Below are 21,293 nucleotides of genomic sequence, written 5' to 3'. Positions count from 1 at the left end.
ACCACTCGGCCCTCGGAGCATTATGGAAACACAGTCAGCAGATCGCGAAAAACTGCGCTGTGGTCATCATGTCTTGGATCGCCATCAAAATAAATGCAAGCGAATGTAAACTAAAAACTCAGCTACAGTATGAAACTATTTCTTCTTATCTTACCAGGTCAGGCTCACTGAGCTTTGCAGATCTTTTTCGGAAGCGACGTGGCCACAGATGGTAGCTCAACGAAGTGGCTTACCACGTGGACATGTACAGCAGCGAAACACTCTAAACGCGTGATGTTAATTCTAAATAGGGACGGCAATGCGGTAATTTATATACATATATTGGGGGAGGGACACATCCCCCCCACCAATATTGAAATATGCTCAAAATGTCCCCCCCAATATATTGCTATAAAATCGATTTCTGTTTATATGATTGTGGTTATGGTTGTACTTTATTCATCCCTAATCTCTGCCATTACATACAATGAAACAGAGCAATGTAATACAATACACTGTTAGACATTATTGTAAAAATTAAAAAAGTTCATCCTATGTGTTAGTGAATTTTTTAATATTTTAGGCAGGAAATGGCAGGAAATTCGTTTTCAAATTAAGATTTTTTTTTTCTTCTGGAAGACCCCCAGACCCCCCAATGTAGACTCCATGGTTACGGCCTCGATGGATGGAAAACCCGGAGGACCCGGAGACAACTCCACGCGCCGCGTGCGTCGCCTCGGCGGCCTTGCGACGGCGGTGGCGACCCGCGCGCCACGTGGAGCCGCCCCGACTCCAGGGGGCGACACCACAGCACGCGGAGCCCTCGTCTCGCTCGCTCCGCGGCGAACATCACGACCCCCACCTCCACACCGCACTGCAACAACACGGAGCCACACGGACGCGCCGAGACAAACAACGCGCACCGGCGAGTCGACCCCGAGCTCCGCGTCTGCAGAGGAGCGCGGCGCGGCCGCCGACCTCCCCCGTCGACCCCCGACATTTCAGTCGGGGGTCGACTCAGCCCATCGACCACCACCACCAACATCATCTTCACTGTTAACATGAATACAGCACCACTTTGTGGGAGGCCATCGGTGATGGCCACATGGGTGGACTTGGTCCCCGCCCTGAGAATGTGGAATAATGCATCGCTAACTCGCTCGAGGCTACCAGCGAAGATGAACGCCGCTCGAGACTGCGATCGTCGTTGTGACGTTGAGTTCGGTGTGCGCGAGCGCGTGACAGCGCGTGGGGAGCGGGGCGTAGTGGGTAGCGCGCTGCGCTACGAGATCAGTGTGTCAATCACGCTCACGGCCAACACCGGTGACGATTATCTGGACCAGTGCCCGGTCACCCCGAGGTGAACTAAATCTCAATTGAATATCTGGCTCGATTTGGAAAAATCACCACGAAGGAGACAAAGGCGGCCAGGCGTGGTGGTGTTGGCCACCCACCCACAACTTCGTGTGTCGTGTCGGCCCTCAAAGTTGGTCGCTAAAAGGACTTGTCCCAACGATCTGTTGAGGCCGCACAGGGGAATCTGTGTCTCTGTGCGCGTGTCACCGCGGGGCCGTGCCCAGGGGCTGCACTCACAACCGCGAGGTTCAGAATCCGCAAACTCCTCCTCGTCATCATCTGCGTCCCGCTGTCCCCTGAGCCACGGTGCCACCTACTCCTGGAGACCACTGGAACTTGAGACACCTGGCCCAGAGGACAAATAGACCCCGAGCTTCATCATCACCATCGTCACCGGCCATGAGCAATCGGCTGCTCGACGGAAGCCTCCACAATCAGTCGCAAATCTCTCAAAATCCGGCGATGTCCAAATCCACCGAGCATCTATCCGCAACGCGAGCTCCGTCTCTCCGACGGACGTCCTCTCGGACGCGTTCCATTCCTCGGCCGTCACCCCGCCACTATCCTCCACCCTGGGCTCTGGTGCTGCTTCTTCACATGCGAAGCGATCGGTAATTGACCCCGACATGAGATTATATTTGTGTTGCTCGTCGTTGTCGTAAGGAACCGGCTCGTCCCGTGAGAGTGTGTCCTTCTCGACACCTGTGACCCCGGGGACAGCTGACCCACGTAGCCGAAAATCTGCGAGACGCCTCGCACGTGGGGAGACCTCCCTGGCCCTGGGTCCAGCACAGGGGACCGGGTCTCGCTACGGGCCCCCCGTACGCGAGACGCAGCCGAGACCGCGCGCGAGATGCGGGGACCGGGATCCAAAAGGCGGCCCCTCGTCTCTTCCCCTTCCGAGCCAATGACGCTGCGCCTCCTTGTCAGAGCTAGAGACGGCGAGGGAGAGGGGGAGGGGAGAGAGGAGGAGGGGGCATCTCTTCACGAGTTCTCCCTCGTGAGGAGCGCCGCTCTCGCTCCCTTTGAGATGCTAATGCGCAGAGGAGCGCGCAGCGCGCTTTGAAGGGATCGGGAGAGCGGCTCTCCGGACTGGCGACGGCTGCGCGAAGAGACGAGGGCTAGGATCGCGAGGAGGAGATCACGACCACGAAGAGGAATAAGACCGCGAGGAGGAGGAGAAGGAGGATCGACGAGGAGAGAGGAGGAGGGAGCCCGGGCAGTGCGGATTCGCGCATCGCTGCCGGGATCCGAGCGAGGCGAGTGGAGGCGGCTTCGCGCGCGATGCCGGCGATGCTGCGGCTGATGGTGATGATGTAGATGACGACGACGACGACGACGGCGATGATGGCGACGACGTTCCAGGGCGATGATCATGCGCCGCGAGTGAGCGAGCCGGAGAGAGCGGGCCGTGACGTCACGCGGGCGCGGTAACGCGCGGCGCTGTTCGCCGAAGGCTCCAATCTGACGCGACGCGGCGGGCGGGGAGCCGGGACCAGCGCTGAGCGCCTCCCGCACTCGGCGACCTCCCTGCTCCCTCCCAGCGCGCCTCCGCGGGCAGCAGCAGCGGCAGCAGCAGCAGCCGCCGCCGCTCCGTAGCGCAGCTCGCCACCGCCGTCGCCTTCCTGCCGGGGTGAGGGAGAAGGAGAGAGGGAGGGAAGGGAGAAACATTCACCGAGCAAAGATGCGCGGCGCGGAGGCGCGGAGGGAGGCGCCGCGCCGCAGGGAGTCTCGGGACCCCACGGGGTCTCCTCCTCGGCTGCCTCTACCTCGGCTGCCTCCACGGCCGCCGCCGCTGCTGCTGCTGCTGCAGCTGCTGCTGCAGCTGCTGCTGTTGGGGCTGCTCGCGGCCGCCCCCGCCGCCGGGCAGTCCACGTACCCGACCATCACCACCAACTTCGGCAAGCTGCGCGGCGTCCGCATCGTGCTCAACAACGAGATCCTGGGTCCCGTGGACCAGTTCCTGGGGGTGCCCTACGCGGCGCCCCCCGTCGCTGAGCGACGCTTCCAGCCCCCCGAGCCCCCCGCGGCGTGGCAGGGGGTGCGCAACGCGACGCACTTCGCGCCCGTGTGCCCGCAGACGATCCGCGGGGTGCTCCCCGAGGTGATGCTGCCCGTGTGGTTCACGGCCAACATGGACGTGGTGGCGCCGTACATGCACGAAATGAACGAGGACTGCCTCTACCTCAACATCTACGTGCCCACGGAGGACGGTGAGGGACACGCGCGCGCGTGTGTGTGATGTTCACGCGTGTGCGTGTGTGTGTCGCGCGCGAACACGCTCGTGATGTTCATGCGTGCGTGATGTTCACGCGTGTCCGTCGCGTAGACGTCGTTCACGATGCACGCGTTCATGATGTCCACGCGTGTCTGTGTGATGTCCACGCGTGTGTGTCGTGTACTCGCTCACGATGTTCACGCTCGTGATGTTCACGTGTGTGTGCCGCGTAGACGTCGCTCACGATGTTCACGCTCATGATGTCCACGCGTGTGTGTCGTGTACTCGTTCACGATGTTCACGCTCATGATGTCCACGCGTGTGTATCGTGTACTCGCTCACGATGTTCACGCTCATGATGTCCACGCGTGTGTGTCGTGTACTCGCTCACGATGTTCACGCTCATGATGTCCACGCGTGTGTGTCGTGTACTCGCTCACGATGTTCAGGCTCATGATGTCCACGCGTGTGTGTCGTGTACTCGCTCACGATGTTCACGCTCATGATGTCCACGCGTGTGTATCGTGTACTCGCTCACGATGTTCACGCTCATGATGTCCACGCGTGTGTGTCGTGTACTCGCTCACGATGTTCACGCTCGTGTGTGATTAATAGGCGCGCAGGTGATGGTATAGGTGAGCCAACTGCGATGTACACGTGCGAGAGATACATGCAGGGGCCATCTACACGTGGCTGATGATGCACACGCGTGTGTGTGTAATACATACACGGGGCATGTACAACGTGTGTGTAATACATACACGGGGCATGTACACGTGTGTGTCTGTGATTAATACACGGGGCAGGTACACGTGTGTGTGTGTGATTAATACACGGGGCATGTACAACGTGTGTGTGTGTGTGATACATACACGGGGCATGTACACGTGTGTGTGTGTGTGTAATACATACACGGGGCAGGTACACGCGTGTGTGTGTGTAATACATACACGGGGCATGTACACGTGTGTGTGTGTGGAATACACGGGGCAGGTACACGTGTGTGTGTGTGATTAATACATGGGGCATGTACACGTGTGTGTGTGTGTAATACATACACGGGGCAGGTACACGTGTGTGTGTGTGATTAATACACGGGGCATGTACACGTGTGTGTGTGTGTGGAATACACGGGGCATGTACAACGTGTGTGTGTGTGTGGAATACACGGGGCATGTACAACGTGTGTGTGTGTAATACATACACGGGGCATGTACACGCGTGTGTGTGTGGAATACACGGGGCATGTACACGTGTGTGTGTGTGTGCTATGTACGTGACACACTCGCGCGCGTTGTGTGTTGTAGTCGATACTGAGCCCGTATCGTGTTCACGCGCATTCTGTGTGTGTATTGTGTGTGTGTAGTGTGGGAGTATTGTGTGTGTATTGTGTGTGTGTAGTGTGTGTGTATTGTGTGTGTGTCCATTGTGTGTGTATTGTGTGTGTATTGGTTGTGTGTTGTGTGTGTGTATTGTGTGTGTTGTGTGTGTATTGTGTGTGTAGTGTGTGTGAATTATGTGTATTGTGTGTGTTGTGTATGTATATTGTGTGTGTATTGTGTGTGTTTTCTGTATTGTGTATGTATTGTGTGTGTTGTGTGTGCATTGTGTGTGTGTATTATGTGTATATATTGTATGTGTATTGTGTGCGGTGTGTGTATTGTGTGTGTATTGCGTGTGTGTATTCTGTGTGTGTATTCTGTGTGTGTATTGTGTGTGTATTGTGTGTTGTGTGTGTATTGTGTGTGTGCATTGTGTGTTGTTGTGTGTGTATTGTGTGTGTATTGTGTGTGCATTGTGTGTGCATTGTGTGTATTGTGTGCATTGTGTATGTGTATTGTGTGTGTATTGTGTGTGCGGTGTGTGTTGTGTGTGTGCATTGTGTATGCATATTGTGTATGTATTGTGTGTATTGTGTATGTGTATGGTGTGTGTGTATTGTGTGTGCCTTGTTGTGTTTGAGCTGTGTGTGTGAGCGAGTCAGCTTCTTGATTTATGTTCGGCGGACCGTGTTACGTAGCCTCTGCATTGTGTGTGTTGTGTGTGGGTGGTGTGTGTGGGTGGTGTGCGTTGTGTGTGGTGTGTGTTGTGTATGGGTGGTGTGTGTGGGTGGTGTGCGTTGTGTGTGGTGTGTGTTGTGTGTGGGTGGTGTGTGTGGGTGGTGTGTGGGTGCTGTGTGTGGGTGATGTGTGTGGGTGGTGTGTGGGTGGTGTGTATTGTGTGTGGGTGGTGTGTGTGGGTGTTGTGTGTTGTGTGTGTTGTGTGTGGGTGGTGTGTGTTGTGTGTGGGTGGTGTGTGTGTGGGTGGTGTGTGTTGTGTGTGGGTGGTGTGTGTGTGGTGTGTGTTGTGTGTGGGTGGTGTGTGGGTGGTGTGTGTTGTGTGTGGGTGGTGTGTGTTGTGTGGTGTGTGTTGTGTGTGTGTGGTGTGTGTTGTGTGTGTATGGTGTGTGTGTGTGGTGTGTGTTGTGTGTGGGTGTTGTGTGTGTGTGGTGTGTGTTGTGTATGGGTAGTGTGTGTGGGTAGTGTGTGTTGTGTGTGGGTGGTGTGTGTTGTGGGTGGGTGTTGTGTGTGGGTGGTGTGTGTTGTGTATGGGTGGTGTGTGTTCTATGTGTGGTGTATTTGTGTCTATTTGTGTGTAGTTGTGTGAGTGTGTGTCTCTGCGTGTGTGGTTGGTTAGTATGCGTGTATGTATGTATGTGTCTTTTACTTGTGCGATGCCCCTGGGGAGACAAAGGCGGCCGGGCATCGCGCTGGACACCCACCCCCTCGTGTGCCGACCTTCGTAGGTGCTCGCTGACAGCACTTGCCCTCAACAGAGTGTTGAGGCTACGCGGGGGATCTTTGTCTTTGTGACATTGGCCGTCTAAATGAACGAGTTGCATCTCTGTGTGTGTCTGTGTGTGTGTGCATTTCTGTGTGTGTCTGTGTGTGTGTACATCTCTGTGTGTGTCTGTGTGTGTGTGTGTCTGTGTGTGTGTGTGTCTGTGTGTGTGTGTGTCTCTGTGTGTCTCTGTGTGTGTGTCTCTGTGTGTGTGTCTCTGTGTGTTTGTGTGTGTGTGTGTCTCTCTGTGTGTGTCTCTGTGTGTGTGTCTCTGTATGTGTGCGTCGCGTGTATGTGTGTGTCTCTGTGTGTGCGTTGCGTGTGGGTCTGTGTGTGTGTGCTGTGTTGTGTGATTGTGTGTGTGGTTGTGTACGATCGTTGTGTAGATTGTTGTGTAAGCTGTTGTGTTTGGTTGGTGTGTATTGGTTGTTGTGTATGGTTGTTGTGTTTGGTTGTTGTGTTTGTTACCTCATCATCACCACTGTAACACCCTCACCACCGTTACCTCATCACCACGGCAACACACTCACCACCGTTACCTCGTTACCACGGTAACACCTTCACCACCGCTACCTCATCGTCACAGCATTTTTCATCTCAGAACTATGGGCTAATTAATCACATTATCCCCATTGCACATCTCATGTTGCCATTGTCCCATCACGTGACGCAGTGAGTCACTTGGTCACTTGCTGTGCACTGCATTGTCTCAGTGTGCTCCATTCGCATTGTGTTGTTACCGCTGCTGCTGCTGTTACTGCTGCTGCTGCGTTATCGTCACCGTAGTGTAAGAGAGTGGAGGTGTTTTAACTCGACCACTGTGCGCTCTTGTGCGGCTTTTGGCGCGCCTGAGTGCCGACAAAGTCGCCGGTCGTCTCAACGCGCGCGACCGTGTGATGTCTTTACTGCTGCTGCTGTTGTTGTTGTTGTGGATGTTGTTGTGGATGTTGTTGTGGTGCAAGGGGGAGAGTGAGGGATGTGTGGACTGCTGATGTGGATGTTGTTGTTGTTGTGGTGCAAGGGAGAGAGTGAGTGATGTGTGGACTACTGTTATGGATGTTGTTGTTGTTGTTGTGGTACAAGGGGGGAGAGTGAGGTATGTGTGGATTGTTGTTGTGGTCGTTGTTGTTGTTGTAGTACAAGGGGGGAGAGTGAGGGATGTGTGGACTGCTGTTGTTGTTGTTGTGGATGTTGTTGTTGTGGTACAAGTGGGGAGAGTGAGTGATGTGTGGACTGTTGTTGTGGATGTTGTTGTTGTTGTTGTGGATGTTGTTGTTGTTGTGGTGCAAGGGGTAGAGTCAGCGATGGGGAGCTGGAGTTAGAATCCCGTGTCGCTGTTTGCTGGACTCAAATTCATCGTGTAGCCAAACTGCAGCAGCCGCAGCAGCAGCATTAGTTGCAATGGTTATCGACGTTACAGCAGCAGCAGTAGCAGCGGCATGAGTAGCATTGTTATATGCAGAAGTAGCAGCGTTCGCAGCAACAGCTGATACTGCATCAGCTGTAGAAGCAGCAGCAGCAGCAGCATGAGCGACAGTAACATTTGCAGCAACACTAGTATCTGCAGTATTCATATAATCTGCAGCAGCAACATCGGTAAGAGCTTTAGCGGTATAAAAAAAAACCCAGTATTATCAGCTGTAGTAGCAGCAATTGAAGCTGCAGCATCACCAGTAGCATCAGCATGAGGCATAGAAGCGCCTGCAACAGCAGTAGCTGCAAAATCCGCATCAGCAGCAGCTTCATCAGCAGCATTAGCAGCAGCTGCAGCAGTAGCATCATTAAGAGTTGCAACAGGAGTAGCAGCAATAGTAGCTGCGGCATCTGCATCAGCAGTATTAGCAGCATTAGCAGCAGCTGCATCATTAACCGGTGCAACAGGAGTAGCAGCAATAGTAGCTGCAGCATCTGCATCAGCAGCATTAGCAGCAGCTGCAGCAGTAGCATCATTAACAGTTGCAACAGGAGTAGCAGCAATAGTAGCTGCAGCATCTGCATCAGCAGCAGCATCTGCAGCAGCTGCAGCATTAACAGATGCAACAGGAGTAGCAGCAATAGTAGCTGCAGCATCTGCATCAGCAGCATTAGCAGCATCTGCAGCAGCTGCAGCATTAACAGATGCAACAGGAGTAGCAGCAATAGTAGCTGCAGCATCTGCATCTGCAGCAGCAACAGTCGGGGGCAAGCGAGGCTAATGGGGCAGGCTCGCCCCGTGTGCATCAGCGGCACGGCGCGCGAACTGCAGAGCGGTGTCGGATGGAGCTTCCGCGGATTTCTTTTGTTTTCTTCATCTTGGAAGGTGCCGAGCGCTGGCGTGGGGGAGAAGGGCGCTTGTGTCGCTCGGCGGCGATGATCCCGTGCCCAGGGATTCATTTCAGCCGGGTCTCCTCGGGGTCTGCGCTCGAGTCTTGCAGTGACATTTTGCTTTCCGTGGAGTTTTGGCGGCGAGGGACCCGCAGAAGCCATAGAGTGAGCGAGAGAGGCGAGAGAGAGAAGAGTCGTGGTAATTGAGTTGAGATGATGGCAACCCCGGTAGTTAGCCCTGCAGGGTGACCTTGGTGAGAGGGGTGGCGAACGGACTCAGGGCGGAGGCACGGCACTTTAAACACGAACTCCGAACGCGCGTTACACGCTGCACCGAGTGTGAGTGATGATGATGACACGATGTGCTCTCGTCTGGGGGTCTCTGCTCTGGCTCTCTGCACCCCCCCTCCACCCCCCCGTGAGTGGGGGGGGGGGGGGGGCTGGGACCACCCGCGCCCCCCTTGACCTCGGTTGCACGTGGAGTCGACGGACCTTTCCCACTGCTGCACACAGCCTGTACACTATCAACCATTAATACCAACACCACCACCACCACCATCATGCATTCCAACATCAGCATTGATAAAACCATCATTATTAATACCACCATCATCATTAATACCACCATCACCACCGACACCATCATTAATACCATCACTATCACCACCACCACCAACATCATGTATACCAATATCACCATCATCATTGATAATACCATTATTAATACCACCATCACCACCGTCATCATCATTAGGATATCACCATCATCATTGATAGCACCACAATTATTAATACCACCATCACTATCATCATTGATAGCACCACAATTATTAATACCACCATCACCACCATCATCATTAACACGACCATCACCATGGTGATTGGTTGTGTTGAGTGGTGAATGTGTTGAGTGGTGGCTATGTTGAGTGGTTGTGGTGAGTGGTGGCTATGGTGAGTGGTGGCTATGGTGAGTGGTTGTGGTGAGTGGTGAATGTGGTGAGTGGTGGCTATGGTGAGTGGTGGCTATGGTGAGTGGTTGTGGTGAGTGGTGAATGTGGTGAGTAGTGGCTATGGTGAGTGGTGGCTATGGTGAGTAGTTGTGGTGAGTGGTAAATGTGGTGAGTGGTGGCTATGGTGAGTGGTTGTGGTGAGTGGTTGTGGTGAGTGGTGAATGTGGTGAGTAGTGGTTATGGTGAGTGGTTGTGGTGAGTGGTGAATGTGGTGAGTAGTGGTTATGGTGAGTGGTTGTGGTGAGTGGTTGTGGTGAGTGGTGGCTATGGTGAGTGGTTGTGGTGAGTGGTGGCTATTGTGAGTGGTGAATGTGGTGAGTAGTGGCTATGGTGAGTGGTTGTGGTGAGTGGTGGCTATGGTGATTGGTTGTGGTGAGTGGTGAATGTGGTGAGTAGTGGCTATGGTGAGTGGTTGTGGTGAGTCGTGGCTATGGTGAGTGGTAGTGGTGAGTGGTAGTGGTGAGTGGTGGCTATTGTGAGTGGTGAATGTGGTGAGTAGTGGCTATGGTGAGTGGTTGTGGTGAGTGGTGGCTATGGTGATTGGTTGTGGTGAGTGGTGAATGTGGTGAGTAGTGGCTATGGTGAGTGGTTGTGGTGAGTCGTGGCTATGGTGAGTGGTTGTGGTGAGTGGTAGTGGTGAGTGGTGGCTATGGTGAGTGGTAGTGGTGAGGGGTAGTGGTGAGTGTTTGTGGTGAGTGGTGAATGTGGTGAGTGGTGGCTATGGTGAGTGGCTGTGGTGAGTGTTTGTGGTGAGTGGTTGTGGTGAGTGTTGACGGCAGAGACTCAGCAGCTCTTCGACGCGCAGCTCCCGCCACCAGAGTACGTCTTCATACCCGAGAAAATCCGACGAGCTATGAAGCTCTTTTTCACAGATGTCCGCAGATGTTCCTCCATCGGCACGGCGCCACTGCGCGAAATCCGTCACGGCATGTCGCGCGTGACGCGCCGTGGGCCACGGCTGCGCAACGCGGCAAGTGTCCAGGACATCTTTGCCCGGGAGATGACGATACAGCGATGGATTCTTGAATCTATCCGTGCGTGCGGAGCGTGCGGAGCGTCAGCCCCCTCGGGTGCGCGTGTGGGGGTCATCTCCACGTCGCTTCCGGTTTCCTCCCACGTGGAGAAAACCGCTCATTCGTGTCACGGGACAAGCACCGCGGTGTGTCAGGACCCCCCGTGCACAAACGAGCCTGGAGAAGCCATCAACCGCGGCGGCGCTTTGAGAGGCGTCCGTGTCGGGCGGGAGTCGCTGGCGAGCGAATCGGGCCGCGTAAAGGGGGACGCCGCGCCAGATGGGCTGCAGGCCCCCCCCCCCTTTTCCGCCCCCATTCGCTCCACGTCGTCTCGCCTGTTAATGCTCTTAATTAAATTACTCAATAAGCGCTCGAGTTAATGAACGACAAAACACCCGCGCGGCAGACACGAGAGGGCCGCAGGTGCAGCGCGTTCCAGCGGCTCCGCGCTCCGGTGTTTGCGGAGGAGGCCACAAACTGCGGCTCGGGTCGTGCAGTCCCCGGGGGGCGAGAGGGAGGAACGGGGCGCTCCTGTGGGAGGGTTTCGGGGGCGCCGGAGGCCCTCGAAGCGATTCGGCCTGGCAAGCTGCAAGGGGCAGCGTGCGCGCGCCCGTCTGGCGGAGAACGTGCCCATACCACGAACACCGCCATCGTCATTGTTCATCGACAAAAGCCTCGCTCGCTCTTGAAACTACTTTGCAGGAGACTCCTGCATTCCTCTGTTTGGTCAATGAATGTTCAATGAGTCGACCCACCCACCCCCTCCCTCTTACCGCGAGTTACTCAACCCGCACTGGGTCGCCTCCTCCACCCGGAGCTCGTGCACCGTCACCGACGCAAAGTGCTCCTCCTCGATGCATCAACACCGGAGGGAGAGATGATGGGCCGAGTCAACCCCAGGGCAGGACTAGAACTCGCAACCTCAAAGATTGCGAGCTGCGAGCTCTACCACCCATCTCACGATTGCCGCGGGCCCTGTGATGGGGATTCTGGCCAGCGGGTTTTTGGTGGACGTGGCTGGAGGTGGTGGAGGACCCAGCGGGTGACTCGCTCGGTCGACACCGTCCGTGGTGTCGTCACTCTTGGCCTGCGGGGCATCGCCAGCGGTCGGAGTTTTGTTTCGAGCGAGCGGCAGTCGGTAAACGAGGAAGCGCGTCCCCTTTTATAATGGCAAATGGACCTAAATGCATTATCTAATTTTACACACTGCTGAATAGGACCAAAGTGAATTAGCATACAAATGCGCAGTAATTCAGCTTATCTTTAATGGTGTGATTGCCACGGTAATGGTAGCAGTGGAATCGGAGACGCTGGGCACCTTTAATGCCGCAAAATCGCATTTGTATGGAAATGGTGTTTGCGACGGAGACGCGTTTATTGTGCAAACGCCGAGAATCAATATTGGTTACGATACTATTTATATGAGCGCGACAATAGAGTGACGCGAAGTCGGGGACAATGCCCTGTAATGGATTCTAATCACATCACAGCGAGCTCGGTTATCGCACGTGGCAATGATTCCACGGCCATCGTGCCTCGCCACGCGGTGACGTGAAGGACTGGGGCCCAGCCGGAGCAAGGCGCTCGACTCGCTACCCGGGGAGAGCTTGGAGAGGGCAGCCGTGTCCGCGGGGCCCATAACCCACAGTATCATTGTCAGAATGAGAATATTTATTTTTTGTTTCCACCGGAGAAGTCCGATGAGCTACAATGCGAATGTGTTTCACTCCTCTAGATATGCGCCGCCGATCGGCGTGTTTCTCGGGTCATTCATCACTAGATCGAGCTTTGCTAATGATACAAATAGGACTCTACAGTCGCGGATGAGCCCTGTTGCCGTTACATCGTCGTGTGTAATTGTTCACAAATGGAAACCGTAAAAATGTGACGTCAGAGCAACGTCGCCATGACGACGCGCTGGCCAATAACTTTAGATTTTTGTTTTCCTCGGCAACGACGCCGAAATGTCTTTTCACACACCCAGAGACGCGGCCTCAATTGGCTTTCGTGCTGTCACCTGTAGCCGAGACATCCATCAGCCAAGTCACCCATCAATATATTAATCCATCCATTCACCCATCAGCTGAGTCACCCATCAGCGAGTCGCCAATTTGTCTCGTCAATCGTCAGTCACGTCACCAATCAGCTGAGTTCTTCATCAGCTAAGTCGCTCGTCGCTTTATGCACCCAACTATTCCCTCACCGGACTAGGCAGCCATCAGTTGAGTCTCCCATTGTGTCAGCTACCCATCAGACCGGCCACCCATCTACTCACCGTTCAGCTGAGTCCCTCTCCCATCAGCTGAGTCCTCCATCAGCTGACAGTGCAAAGCACCAGCGGGAGATGAATGGAGGCGGTGAATGGGAACGCGCCCCTGGGATGATGGGGGGGGGGTCTCACTGTGAATGGGAACGCGCCCATGGGATGATGGGGGCGGGGGTCTCACTGTGAATGGGAACGCGCCCCTGGGATGATGGGGGGGGGGTCTCACTGTGAATGGGAACGCGCCCCTGGGATGATGGGGGGGGGGGGGTCTCACTGTGAATGGGAACGCGCCCCTGGGATGATGGGGGGGGGGGGGTCTCGCTGTGAATGGGAACGCGCCCCTGGGATGATGGGGGGGGGGGGGTCTCACTGTGAATGGGAACGCGCCCCTGGGACGATGGGGGTGGGGGGTCTCACTGTGAATGGGAACGCGCCCCTGGGATGATGGGGGGGGGGGGGTCTCACTGTGAATGGGAACGCGCCCCTGGGACGATGGGGGTGGGGGGTCTCACTGTGAATGGGAACGCGCCCCTGGGACGATGGGGGTGGGGGGTCACCCCCGCGATGTTTACACGCGAGGGCCAAGATGTAAATGCGTCACATATTTACACAATCTTACACTCGCTCGTGTAAGTTATGATTCAATTTAAAATATTTGCGCTTGAACACACCCAGAGCTCTCTGACGCCGCTTTTTTTTATTGACCTTATCTTTTAAGAATATTTATATATCCGCATGTAAAAAATATATTTATATATATATACGCACACACACAACCATATAGCCTCACACGGCCATAGGCGGATTATTTATTGTAATGAGTGATGGCGCTGCGCTCTCGGCGCCGGGGGCTGCCACGGACTCGGCCCCTCCCCTCTCCCCCCGCCCTCCCCCCGCCCCGTCCGCCGGTGGCTCGTGTACCCCCCCCCCCCCCCGAGTGTTCGTGTGTGTGGGGGGGGGGAGCGGTGGCGCAGTGGTTCGCGTGCTGCGCTACGGACCCGGCGACCGGAGTTTGATTCCGTCTCACGACGACCAATAGCGGTGGCGAATAATTTGAATCGGTGTTGAGCCCTCCGCTAGGTAGACTCGGCCTTAAATGAGTACCTGCTGCGGTGTGTAAGCATCAGCTCTGGGGGAGACAAAGGCGGTCGGGCGTAGCTACTGGCCGCCCACGCCCTCGTGTGCCTTTCCGGCCTTAATAGGTGATCGCGAACAACACTTGCCCTAGCAGTCTGGTGAAGGCTATACGGGGGATCTTTATTTCTGTGTGAAGATCACCAGGAGCTCCGTGTTCACGTGCGGTTCGGCTCCCACGCTGGGTGTGATTCCCGACTCGAGCGCGTCTCTGCGTGGAGTTTGAATTCTCTCCCCCCCCCCACCCCCCATCTCATGCTTGAAAAGAAAGGCCACACACGCAGACGCACAATGTCACTGTTATTGGGATTCATGTGGCAACGTCGTCCCCCGACTGCGAAGACTTGGCAGGACGCTCTTGAGAAACGAGCTGAGACTGGGCGAGGCTTCCCTGGGTAAAGCAACCGCGGTGGCGATAATCGCAGTTAAATAATCACGCGTGAAGCACCCACTGCAGTCACTTGTGTCAATGCCACAGGCTGTGGCGCAGCGGCTGGGCTTGACGCTATATTTAGAAACGGCGTCGTTGCCAAATTGAAAATGATGCAACCCACCCCTACTCTAGTAACAGATTAGTGCAGATCAAATACTGGCAGCGATGGATGAAGCAAACTAAATTCTAGATTTGAAGCTTTCGTGACTGCAAGGATTCATATTCATAGGTTTTTTCGGTAAAGTCACGTAGGTAAAAAATGAAAATTAATAAAAGTAAAGTAAAAAATAAAATAAAAATCACGACGTTTCGGAGGCAACACAAGCCTCCGTCTTCAGGTGGAACCGTCACAGCCACGATTGCTGTATCAAGTGCTGTGACTATCGTGCTGGGACGGTTCCACCTGAAGACGGAAGCTTGTGTTGCCTCCGAAACGTCGTGATTTTTATTATATTTTTTATTTTACTTTTATTAATTTAAAATTTTTACCTACGTGACTTTACCGAAAAAAACCTAAGAATAGCAAACAAAATAAAAATCGTTTTACTCAAAGCTGTAAACAAATACTTCCCAGTGCTCGGCCCCATGTGGCCATGGACCTGCGTAAAATTAAGTCACGGGCCCGGGTATTAGGGATAATCGATTAATTGATTTCAAATCGAAATCGCAATTTGAAACAATGCGATTAGCAAATCGCAAAGGCTGCGATTTTTTGCGATTTGAAAAGTCCTATTCCTTTCTTATTGGAATTGTTTAATTTTGTATTATTATAACTTTATTTATTTAACCTAGCAAAAGCTCCATGTTTGATTGTTCTATTTCAATTAATTTTTTTATAAATACATGTTGGAAGCAATTCATATCTTTTAAGTTCTCATCCTTGCATGATAATTTGTAGAGCAGTTCATATTTTGATGGTATCATGTGGCAATGCTCCATCACATGTTTTAAATCTATTACACAGTGAATATTGAACTGAAGCTTGACTTTAAAAAATATAATCGCAAATCAAATCGCAATATCTGTCAGAAAAATCGCAATTTGATATTTTCCCAAAATCGTTCAGCCCTACCGGGGGGTATCGGCCGTGAGCCCGTGGCGTTGGCGAGCCTCGCTCGGTGTGCTGGGGTGTGGACACGGGGCCACGCTGGGCGCAGGGAGGCACCCGTGGCTGGCTGGCTCCAGTCGCAGTGGATGTCATTTATTATCTTGGGTTTTTTCGGTAAAGTCATGTAGGTAAATATAAAAATTAATAATAAAAATGATAAAAAAAAATGGTAATAGAAAAAAATGATAAAAATGATAATAGAAATAAAATATTATTGTATTCCTATTATCATTTTTATCATTTGTATTATTTATTTTTATATTTACCTACGTAAGTTTACCGAAAAAAACCCAAGAGTATGAATCCTTGCAGTCACAAAAGCTTCAAATCTAGAATGTCATTTATTTATTTAAAATTGTGTTTTTTTATTGTTGCTGAGCTCATTCACAAAGGCCCAAAAATGGCAAGCGGCCAGCACCAAACTGCTCTCTTAAAGTTGTGGTAGATAAGGGTGCAACGCTTTTGTTGAATTGAGCGAGGTCATTTACAGAGCTTGGAGAAAAGAGGCGATCGGAGGGAGTTCCGAGGTGGAGCGGTGCGAGTGAGCAAAGCAGAGAGAGAAGTGAGATGACCTGCAGTGTGGTGAGTGCGTGGATGAGTTGGGCGAGTGAGTTGGTGAGTGGTTGGATTAGTGAGTGTGTTGTTGTAACCTTCGGTATGAGTGTTGGGTGAGTGATTGGATGGGTGAGTGAGTGAACGAGCCAGTAAGTGGGTGGGTGGGTAAGTGAGCGCTTGAGTGTGTGAGTGGGTGAATGAGCGAGTGAGTGGGTGTGTTTCTGTTATCGGCAGTGTGGTGGTTAGTGGTGGTTGAACGAAGTGGGGATGACACGAAAGGGTCTCTGGGAGACCGCGTGCTCGACACAAGCCGAGGAATGCACGGGGGCAGTCGTCATGCCAGTAGCAGCAGTCACCACGATGGCAGCGGATTCGTCAACACCACGCGGTTTCCCATGGCGGTGTCGAGCGGCCACTCCTGGGCTCCATGTCGCATCGTCCCTGGAGAGAGGACAACAACTTGCATCGCCATCGCGACCGCGCTGCTGCGGCCCGGCAGGACGAGGCTGCCGACTTGCCGCCGCCCCGAGCGCGCCCGCCAAACGCCGAGTGACAGTCGCGGTGTCACGAGCGGCTCTCTGGCGCGAAGGTCCCCTGGGGGACCCGTGGCTAAACGCTGCAGCAGCTGCTGCTGCTGCTACTGCAGCCGTGAGCGCCGCGTGTGTCTCAAGCACCTGCCACTCACCGGCGTGACCGTGTGGCCGACTGCCAACGCCACCACCGCCCCGACTGGCTGCGGCCAATTGGGTGTCCCCTGGCTTCGCCCGGTGACACGGAATAGATTTCGCCGACCCAGAAAATGTTTCTGCACCCGGAACACGACGCCCAGTGTAGAGCCACTCGCTACGGCTGTGCTCGTTGTCTACTCCTCCAGTCGACCAGAGGCACGCAGAATGAAGCTCTTCCTGGTTGTGAGCTCTGCAAAGTTCGGAGTAAGAGCAAACGGGCCGGATGACTCACGGTCGTTTGAAATCAGTTTGATTGATGAGCGTCTTCAAACCTGGTGAGAACCCCTCAGCATTTACGGCGAAGACGTCACGTCGAGTGGATGAGCGCGCGGGGCCTTCGCGCCAGGGCCAAGAAGGGACGGATGGTGGCCGTGGTCGAGACTCACGGCGGAGTGGCAGCCGAAGGAAGGAACGCGCACGAGAGGGGCGTCCGCCGCGGAGATGGAGCGACGAGGTCGGCTCCTGTCCATGAGCCGGTTGGATTCTTACATCGCAGGGATTGTGACAGATGGTGACAGTTTGGGTAGGCATTCATTCAGCAGTGGATTGATCATGGCTGCTGCTGCTGATGATGATGATGAAGAGCTCATTGGAGAAAACATATCTATGTCAAGGGACACGTGGGTGAACATGAAAACTCTCAAAAATCGAACCAGCAAACCTCACTTGAGAAATTAAAGCAGCAGCAGCAGCAGCGATGCTCGGCGTTGCTCCTCTAATTATATCCGGGCTTTCCACCACCCAATTGCCAGGAGACGAATACACTCGTGATTGTAAAGCTGCAGCCAACAGCGAGCAGTGCATCCACCCGGTGACAGAGAACGACCGGCGAGGTGATGTCACACAACTGCTTGTGACGTCACCTCAGTCGGCTTCTCTCTCCACGCGTGGCTTATCGAGCGCGTCGACCAATACGATGCCTGGTCGTTTTCTCAGAGCCGGAAATGTTTTTTATTCTAAAAAATCCAATTGATTACGATGGATTTTTTTTGTGTGTGTGTGCGGTCATTGGATGATCGGGCTGATGGCGGTCGACTCGCTGTGGTTCAGCCCCGGCTGGGAGGCTTGAACCCGGGTTCAGGCTCAGGATCGCAGCCGGCTCAGGGCTCTCCCACCCCCACCCCCCACACGTGCTTATGTCGATGAGAGAATCTCTTGGGGAATTCGCGTTTCGCACTGTCCATGCAGTGGCACGGGGCAGGGGCGTGCGTTGTCGTCCCCTTACGTCAACGAGCGGCGTCACTCTGTCCGCATGAAGCAGTCACGGCCAGTCCTGGCACGCGCGGTGACGTCGCATCTGCTACGGGAATTGCTGCCTAACTCGGTCCATTGGCTCCCGACGGTGTTCATTTCAGGACTTAAATCTGTTGTAATCGAAAACTTACGCAAGAGGTGTTCGTCGTTGTTGTTGTTGTTGGTGGTGGTGGCAGTGACGATTATTTGAACAGGTCCTGGGCCTCCCCTAGGTCGACTCAGCCTCAAATGAGTACTTGGCGCGATGTTTAAATATCGCCACTGGGGAGACAAAGGCGGCGTATTGCTTACCACCCACCCCCGTCGTGTGCTGTTCAGGCTTTCATAGGTGCTCGCTAACAGCACTTGCCCCAAGAGTCTGTTAAGGCTATACGGGGGATCTTTGTATTTTGTGATAAGCGAGAGGTCCACGCTGAGGCACGTCTCGTTCAGCTCAGAGTTTGGGCCATTCGAGGTACCAGTGACGAGGCTCCCCGGCTCGGAGCGGGGTGATCCGGGCGCCTCCCTCGCTGGGCGGGGTGGCTGGCGCGGGGGGGGGGTGGAGGGGCTCCTCCTGATGGAGCCGGCGGCAGAGAGCTGAGCTCGGGATGCGGGTGCAGGCAGCGGGACGCTGGGACACGTGGGGACATGGAAACACAAGCGAGAATTTGGCCAAAAGTCTCAATTGAATGTGCGAGTGGGTGATCGTGGGTGCGTGAGTGGCTCTACCGACATCTCCTCCGCGAGCCACCAATGAACCTTTGTTCGCGAAACCTAAAAAAAATATCTTAAATTGACTTCCAAGATTGCGTTACAGTGACATTGAGGTGACCACACGCCGCCATCGCTTCCTTCCTTCTGCCAGATCTGGTCGTACCCTACGGCCGTCGCCCCCCCCCGCCCAAGGTCCGCTCTAAGAGCCTCGTGCAGCCCCCCCCCCCCCTCCTCGCTCGTGTCTCACGAGGCCGGGAGGAGTTCGTGTGGCGCGGCGCTGGTGGTGCTTTCATGCGGAGGTTTCCACGGGATTACGAGGTCGCTCCCTGGAGACGAGAGGGGGGTCGGGGGTCGCGGGTGCCTTGCGAGGGGCACCCCCGTGCGCCATTCATTCACTCGCCCACTCACTCACTCACCTACCCACCCACTCACCCACCCTCTCTTTAACCCACCCACCCCCTCATTCACTCACTCACCCACCCACTCACCCACTCACTCACTCACTCACCTACCTACCCACCCACCCACTCACCCACCCTCTCTTCAACCCACCCACCCCCTCATTCACTCACCCACCAACTCATTCACCCACCCACTCACCCAACAACCCACCCACCCACTCGCCCACGTACTCACTTATCCAACCACTCACCCACCCGTTCACTCACCCAGCCTTTCTTTAACTCACCCACCCCTTCATTCACCCACCCACTCACCCAACAACCCACCCACTCACCCAGCCGTTCACTCACCCACTCACTCACTCATCCACTCGCTGATGAGCTGTGTGTGAGGAAGCCGTGCAGTGTGGTAGTGGGCTTGCTGATGAGCTGTGTGTAGAGGAAGCCAGGCAGTGTGGTGGAGGGCTCGCTGATGAGCTCTGCTGAGCACGATGTTTGAATTCCACAAATCGGTCTGGGCCGTTTCGACGTTGAAAATGTTCAACGCGGGTATCGGAAGTCGAGAAGCGACCGGGAGAGAGAGCGAGGGGCAGAGACGACGCGGGGGAATGGAGCGTGGGGGGTGGGGGGGGCAGAGAGATGATGAGAGCTAGAGGGGGAGAGGCAGCGCGTGAGAAGTGGAGTCGGAGGAGATCAAAGCGAGAGGAGAGAGAAGCTCGCGTGAGCGCCGTTGGACGGATGGGGCGATGCTGAATGCGGACGAATCGCTGCCCCAGCGCCGGGCGCTAAGGGGGGCAGGAGGCAATGATGGGGCGGGAGGGAGAGCAAGCATGTGGAGGGGGGGGGGTGGTCAGAGGATAGGGTGGGAGAGAGGTAGAGAACACAGAGAGAGGGAGGAGAGGCAGCGACAGGGAAAGAGTGGAGAGAGCAATTGCGAGGGAGAGAGTGGGATAGGGTCGAGGGAAGGATGGAGAGAGGGTGAGAGGAATGGAGGCAGAGGAGAGGGGGGGGTCAAAGGGAATAGCAGAGAGAGGAGAGGGTGGGATGGAGGGAGAATTGAGAGGGTGAGAGGGTCAAAGAGAATAAGAGAGACAGAGTGAGAGGCGGGGAGAGAGGGACGGTGAGAGGGAATAGGAGAGAGATACTGGAGGGAGATGTGCGCTGAGTGGCTGGCTAGATAATAATTAGATGCGAAATGTCCCCCGTAACTTGCGCATTTCCTTACACAAACCCCCTACGTGGGGGGGGGGGGGGTACACTCCAGATGGGTTTGCTGCGCCGATTCCTGGGGGGCTCATGCCGTGAATGAGCGGTGGGAGCCTCAAGCTCCTGTTTCAGGAGGGTCCTGCTACTTTGTTCGCAGTCGGGGTGCAATGCTGCTGCTGTGTGTGTGATCCTAATTGAGTGGTTCTCGAGTGACGTTTCGGCATTGGGATGTTCGTGGCCAATAGCGGGAACATTGAGAGTGCGGGGAGCGGTGGTGCAGCGGTTAGCGCGCTGCGCTATGAACCCAGGGACCCGAGTTCGATTCCCGCTCACGGCCAACACCAGTGACGATTGTCTGAACCGGGCATCCCTTATGTAGACTCAGCCTCAAATGAGTACCTGGTGCGGTGTGTAAAAACATCGTCACTGGGAAGACAAATGGGGTCGGGCGTGGTGCTGGCCACCCACCCTCACGTGTGCGTGCCGGCCTTCAAAATGTGCTCGTTAACAGCACTTGCCACAACAGTACGTTGATGCTATGAGGGTGATCTTTGCCTCTGCACATTGAAAGTGTGGGTTTAGTTGCAGCGACGTCACCTGTGTGACTGGAGGGGTTTTCGGGGAGGGGGGTATTTGACGAGTAACGGTGAAGCAGCAGAGTCATCAATTCGAACCGAGCTCCGTGAGTCGGGACGCAGTTGCGACGCTGCTGCACCACGTGGTCTTCCTGTGATCCAGCTGTGGAGGCACCAGCGAGGGTTGGTGGATCACCACACAGAGGGTGTGAAAATCTCTTCCCGTGGGCGTCGTGGAGG

At 54.7% G+C, this 21,293-nt stretch overlaps 1 protein-coding gene across 2 annotated transcripts in view; it reads left to right on the top strand.

Annotated features, from left to right (window-relative positions):
* The first annotated feature begins 2,360 nt into the window (after positions 1-2,360).
* LOC144732672 (neuroligin-4, X-linked-like) overlaps positions 2,361-21,293 on the top strand; it is a 170,596-nt gene continuing 151,663 nt past the window's right edge. For both annotated transcript variants that reach the window (XM_078614224.1, XM_078614223.1), the window contains exon 1: positions 2,361-3,548. In XM_078614224.1, the coding sequence (XP_078470350.1) occupies positions 3,020-3,548 (529 nt within the window). In that variant the 5' untranslated portion in view covers positions 2,361-3,019. The remainder of the gene's footprint in view (positions 3,549-21,293) is intronic.

This window comes from Lampetra planeri, chromosome 43 (genome assembly GCF_965212315.1).
Source record: "Lampetra planeri chromosome 43, kcLamPlan1.2.h2, whole genome shotgun sequence".
Lineage (NCBI taxonomy): Eukaryota > Metazoa > Chordata > Hyperoartia > Petromyzontiformes > Petromyzontidae > Lampetra > Lampetra planeri.
This window is presented reverse-complemented; position numbering and strand designations above follow the sequence as displayed.